We start from the raw sequence: 6453 nt of genomic DNA, 5'->3' as shown, positions 1-6453 counted from the left end.
AAATGAAAGACCAAAACGAGGGCTTTGTCCTGGAATAAGCAGCAAAAGAAATGAAGAGAGGAGGAAGGAAATCCTTCAGACAGACCCAGACACCCAGCACAGAGACAGAGGTCACTGTCACTGTCCTTCCAGAGAGGCAAAGAATATCCAAGTAGCTCAGACAGTGGTGAAAGTCATGTTTCACTCAGGAGTGTTAAAGTGTCACTGGTCTTCATAATTGTTACCTTAGCAGACTGATTGCCTATAGACTATATTCAGGTATTCAAATAAAATATTCAGTCTATGAAACTGTGTGAAATAAATGTTTTTATTCATATTTTATTAATTAACACAAATGTGAAAAATGCCTGAATCTAATAAACATGTGTTTTTATCAAGTCTGTTTTATTCATGTAACACACTTAAACAACAGAGCTTGCCCCCAAAGTGCTTTCAAGACGGGCACATTTACATTCCAGGTCTAAAAAAATAGGTTTCAAAATACATGAAAAGCTGAGAGATGTTTTTTCTGTGTTACTTAATTATTGCACTGTGAAAAGTAAAAATCACGGTTATTAAATGGTCCTGAAAATGAATTCAGAATGTGACACAGAATATGATTCTTCCCTACATGATCTGCCTTTAGAGCTTAAAAGTTTCAGTGTTGGTATTGGTATCAGAACTACTGGTTCTGTATTTACTTTACTTATCAGATTGATACCGATATTTACAGTATTAAACACCACTAAGATGGTGAACTTATTTTGGGGTGGGGTGTGCTATAGTAAACCAATGATATCTCCCCTATATAAGCTGCCTTTATTAGTTAAAAGTATCGGTATTGGTATCGTCAATCCTGTCTCTGTATTTACTTGGTAACAGATCGTAACAAAATTTACAGCATGGCACATTGCTACTGGATAACTGCCTTTAAAAATATAGCATATGTAACATATGTAATGATATAACATTTCTTCTAAATTCCACATTTTTAACACTAGTAAGTGAAATACAGGAATCTCCGACTTTATTAGCTTTGGGGGGGGGAGCACCTGAAACACCTAAACCCAAACAGACTATTCGAGAAAGAACTGCAAAATAAAGGAACAGTTTCTCTCCTGACTACTGCTTGACAACCTTATTAATCCTTGTAGCAGCCTATTTCGTGAAAACGACTGCCGCATCAGCAAGAGTACGCGAATCTGCGGAGATAAAAGATGTGTTCTAAACCTTTCATTGGTTTTATCTGCGCCAAAACAGAACAGAACACACAGAGAGGACAGTATTTCTGTTACTCACATCAGCATAGGTACAGAACCCGACAGTAACTTTTCACTGAACCAAACACATTCACACAGACACCAGAGGCCTACAAAGAGAGGCACAACAGAGTAGTCGATTAATAATTTACAGATACACTGTCACATACCCGGGAAAATAAAGCCCTGGTTATGAGCCCTATTTATGAAGTGTACTTTCATTTAAAAAGAGGGCCCTGTCCTCTGTCCGTCTGTGCGCATCCTCCATAGGAAATGAAGCCGTTGAACCCTCAGACACACATAGCACTGCTCAGTTGTGGCTTATGTAATTTAATTGTATTAACTACGGGGACACGAGTTCGAATTCCACAACAAATGCGCGCGACTGACAAGAAATTTGTGTTTGTAATGTACACCCAAAAAGCTTTGACTTGCCTCCCAAATCCTGCCTGCGCTCTACTGTGAACACAGAAAAAAATCCCCTGATGAAAATCAATGACACGGTTAGTGGGAGAGAGAGAGAGAGAGAGAGAGAGGGGAGGAGAGAGAGGGGAGGCGGTGTCTCCTGACAGAGGAGGAGGAGAAAGCGCCCGGTCCTCTAGTCCTCGCTGCTCGCTTTTGCCGTCAATCCCACAAGCAGTCGGGTTCTACCGGAGTGTGCCCGGGGCTGTGGACTTATTTTACCCCGGGAATCAGAAGTGGACACCAACGAACTATTCCAGGTGGGCAGTTCACCGCGTCGCGTCGCTGGTGTGAATTTGAAGAGAAATCTAAATTTGAAGTGATATTGAGAGAAAGCAGCTGAAAGCCAAGACAAAGGTCCGTGAGGGCAGCAATTGTGTTGACGCCGATAATTGCTTTTTTTTCCTCTTTTCTGTTTTTTAATTAGCGGATGGGAAGCTCGCGAGCTAATGTTACGCTGTGCCCCATCTGCCGCGGTAACAACTCTCCAGTGTTTATAATCCGATTAGATGGAGCCTCAGCAGTTTGATGAAATGATCACTCTGCACCCCGTGCAGTCTTTCATTGGGGGTCCGTTTGTTGCTTCATTGTGACATTCTGACCCATGATGCGTCACAGCGTGAGAGTTGTGTGTTCTCTAAAGTGCTCCATCTCACTTCATCTACACTTTGCAGCATCCTCCGCTCCCCATGTGTTTTCTCACTCTTTTCTTACCCCCCTCTCGCCTCTCTCCTCTCTCTCTTCTCTTCTGTGTTTCCTTTCAGAAGATGTTCTTCTTTCTGCTACCTGTCGTGGCTCTCTTGCTGAGCAGAGAAACGGTGGTCTCCGCTAACAATAATGAGAAATGGCTGGGAACCGTGGCTCAGTATAAGGACAGATCCTGGAACAGATTCAGAGATGTGAGTTGCTCTGAGAAACACAACATCTAGCCAAAAGCGGCGTTTTAATTAGCTTCAATGCGAATCTTTTCATGTGTTTGTGTTTATCTGTTTGGATTTGTGTGTGTGTGTGTGAGAGAGAGAGAGAGCACACTGCACCCTTGATACACCCTGTGAGTACTTGAGCACTTGCCAGCAGGCATAATCCACCTTGTAGAAACTCAGCAGGTTCAAACCCCGGCTGAAAGCCAATCAGACTTATCGACAGACATTGCACTTCTGTACATGATGGGGAAGAATTCTTGCCAGCTTTTGCTTTGATTGATTGAACGATATTGCTACTGAACTGCCTTTTTTCTTCTTCTGGTAATGCTGTCACAAAGTCATAGGGTGTCATTCTGTTATATAGGGATTTCATTAACAATAATTAATCTCAGTTTCCATTGGGATCAGAAGACATGGGCGTGTGCTATGTGATTTTAACATACAGAACACCTTTGCAGTTAATGTTTATTTATTTATTTTTTTATCCATAAGCCTTTTCTGTTTACCCTAAAACAATATTAATGTTTAATGCAAACTTTATGTAGCAGCTATTATATGCAGAGGTATGTGTGTTCTTAAGCTGTGCACATAAACGGTGAACCAAAGGGGCATGTTTCCTGAAGGGTAAGGTGAAAATCCTGGATAGTATTCTCATTTCATGGAAGACAAAGCCATAAAAATGTGCAGTCTTTGGTTCGAATCACATCTTCAACACAGACCTGAAAATAAATGTTTGCAGTGTTTTCTGACAGCATGAATTTACCAGCTTTAAAGCTGCTAAAACAGATATTAAAGTGTATCCAATGCACCTTAACTATAACCTGCCGTGTTCCTACTGTATTGGGACTCTGTCTTGATCTTCTATCAACTCTGCATGATCAAACAGTTCTAAAGCATCCTATTATTGGAAAATGCTTGGCCTCCATCTCTATGTGTGTAACACAGCTGTCTGCTGGGGGAGCCCTAAATGGGTTAAGATACCTCTCAAGCAATCTTTAATAATTTAAGTGAGAATAAATCTGAATACCCAGACGTCTTGATGCATGACACGTGTTCTTCAAATAATTAGGAAAAGCCAGTGCTCTTCTTTAAGTATTTTGAGATGCAAACTCTTCCACCAATGTTTTAGGTTTGGCCTAATGTGAACTAACACACATCACCAGACCAATAGTAACAGCAGTGTTGCCATACTCTTAACATCATGATGCGCCTTTCTGCAATCCCCAGAGATTTCAGCAGACAGAGGGGTAACTTTGGCCTTATTAGAGCTGGCCTTCCCCACATAGTACTGTTACCGCGATGTGAGAGGTGGTCATTGCAGTATACATTCAGTTTGAGCTCTACTACCTGCAGTGTGTGTGTGTGTGTGTGTGTGTGTGTGTCCACTTTATTCCACTCTTTGGTCTCCTGTGCAAATTAAAGTCATTAACAGGAAACTGTCAGTGGAGAGCTGAGGACAGGAGACGAGAAGGAGGAAAAGGAGGGGAAATGAGGAGCAAAGGGGGGGAAAGGCTGCGACATTTACTGTACGTTTAATATTTCAAGCAGTGCTACTAACCAAATGAGGGAGCTGCTGTAGTGTTTACATGTGTCTTTGTGTCCCTGTGTGTGAGTGTACTGTCACACCTATCATTTTGGGAAACCTGCTGGTTGCGATTTGTCCAACTGTGTCTTCTTTCCTTCACAATTTATTCCTAGTGATTTCTCTCCTCCTGTGTCTGGCACCAAACTCTTTAATATCACAGACAGTAAGAAGACTGCTCTGTATGAATCAGTTTCAAACTATAAAACAACTGTCTAAATTTGATGACTGCGGAAATTGTGATCTTCAGGGACAGTACTAGGGTTGGGCAATAAATCAGATTTTTTTTTCAGCTATATGTTTGAACTTCAATAGGTCCTAGCAACTACGAAAACAAAATAACATAGATAAAATGACATTGTGCCACAATCCATTTTGCTATGATGCTCTAGTTTTGTCTTGTGTTATAAATGAGCACATCCCTCTTTTTACAGCAGTGGCTTTTACAGCTCCTTTACAGCATAACGTTCCCAGTCAGGCTCAAATGTTTTATGTAGCTTTTATTTTTCTAGTTATTTTATACTGTTACCAGCCACTTTATTAGGTGCACGTGTTTAGCTAATATTTCAAATATCTAATCACCCAATCATATTGCAGCAACTCAGTTCATTTAGGGATGTAAGCATTGTTAAGATAACTTTTTGAAGCTCAAACCAAGCATCAAAATGGGGAAGAAAAGTGATTTAAGTGGCTTTGAATGTGACATGGTTGTTGAAGCCAGATGGGTTGGTCTGAGTATTTCAAAAACTGCTAATCTGCTGGGATTTTCCCATGCAAACATTCTTAGGGTTCACAGAGAAAGGTCCAAAAAAGAGAAAATATTGAGTGGGAGGTAGTTCTCTGAGCAAAAATGCCTTGTTGATGTTAGAGGCCAGAAGAGCATGGCCAGATGCTTTTAGGCTCATGGGAAGGCAAGAGTAACTCAAATAACCACTCATTACAACCAAGGCATATGCAGAAGACTATGCAGAGTAGTCTGTAGTATTACTGAGCTACAGCAGCAGTCACCTAAGAACTGGAAACCCAGGCTGCAATTGTTCCGGCCGTACCACCTGGAGTATGCCTGATCTCATCTGATCTCGGAAGTTTAATAGGGTCAGTCCTAGTTAGTGCTCGAATGAGAGACTGCCTGGGAATACCAGGTGTTCTAAGCTTGTGGTGGCTCAGGAGGCAGAGCAGTTCAAATAATAATCAGAAGGTTGGTAGTTTAACTGAGTATTGTTGCTGACCATGGTCACCCCTTCATGACCACAGTGCACCACCATCTTCTGATGGCTGCTCAAAGCTCAAATCATCTCAAACTTTACCCAAAATGGTCCCTACAGTCACTAGAACTTTGGGTTATGGCGGAGTGGGAGATTCACATCATGGGTGGGCATCTGACAAATCTGCAGCAACTGTGTAATGCCAGAAAGTCAATATGGACCAGAATCTCCGATGAATGCTTCCAGCATCTTGTTGAATCAATTCAAAGACATTTTTTTAAAGTTTGAAAAATTCACATTTTCCCAAATCAATGAAGAATCACGTTGCACAATCTTAATTTCACCAGAGTAATTGTGATTGTGATTAATTTTACCATAACTACTTGGTCCTAGACAGCAATCAAGTGATCTAAGGAGACTTAACACTGTGAAAAAAATGTTTGGCATAATCATCAGTCTTAAATGATAGTCTTAAATTAAACTATGTGTCATGTATGTAATTATTTTATTTAAGTCTTTAGTAAGAACAAGGACCCCAGCCATAGCACTGCAATCCCACAGTGTGACTGTTGCTATGAATCATGTTTACAACCCAGGTAATCAAAACACAGATTGATATGATTCCAGTTCACTTCCCCTCCCCCCCTCCTTTTCTTCCCAACCATGACTCCATGGTTTCTCCATTTTCCCCTCATGATTTTTTTAGTTTGGGGTGGGGTGGACGCAGTATGTCAAAAACATGTTGAATGTTAAGCTGATGATCTAGCGCTGTCTTAATCATCTGACATTTCTCAGAGCTGATATAGTGTGGAAGGAAGATAATGTGCAGATTGTAACATGAAAAAAAAAACTGCCTGTCCTTGTAGTGAGTAATATAACAAATATTTTACATTATTTAAAAACACAATTATTAAAAACAAAAGATGATTATTCTCTCCAGGATGGCACTTGGAAAATTATCATATCACAGTGAAAGCAGATGGTAAGTGAAGTATAGAAAGAATAATTACTTTATTGTGAACAGTAGAACCCAACAGTACTGG

At 40.6% G+C, this 6453-nt stretch overlaps 1 protein-coding gene across 3 annotated transcripts in view; it reads left to right on the top strand.

Moving 5' to 3' along the window:
- Positions 1–1823: 1823 nt before the first annotated feature.
- The window catches only part of spock1 (SPARC (osteonectin), cwcv and kazal like domains proteoglycan 1), a 104302-nt gene continuing 99672 nt past the window's right edge, over positions 1824–6453 (top strand). Inside the window, exons 1-2 of one of the 3 annotated variants that reach the window (XM_040016118.1) lie at positions 1824–1960; positions 2468–2599. In XM_040016118.1, the coding sequence (XP_039872052.1) occupies positions 2468–2599 (132 nt within the window). In that variant the 5' untranslated portion in view covers positions 1824–1960. Of the gene's footprint in view, positions 1961–2464; positions 2600–6453 lie in introns of all 3 variants that reach the window. The other 2 variants (XM_040016116.1, XM_040016117.1) reach the window with 2 other exon arrangements.

This window comes from Simochromis diagramma, unplaced genomic scaffold (genome assembly GCF_900408965.1).
Source record: "Simochromis diagramma unplaced genomic scaffold, fSimDia1.1 OVJJ01000685.1, whole genome shotgun sequence".
Taxonomy (NCBI): domain Eukaryota; kingdom Metazoa; phylum Chordata; class Actinopteri; order Cichliformes; family Cichlidae; genus Simochromis; species Simochromis diagramma.
This window is presented reverse-complemented; position numbering and strand designations above follow the sequence as displayed.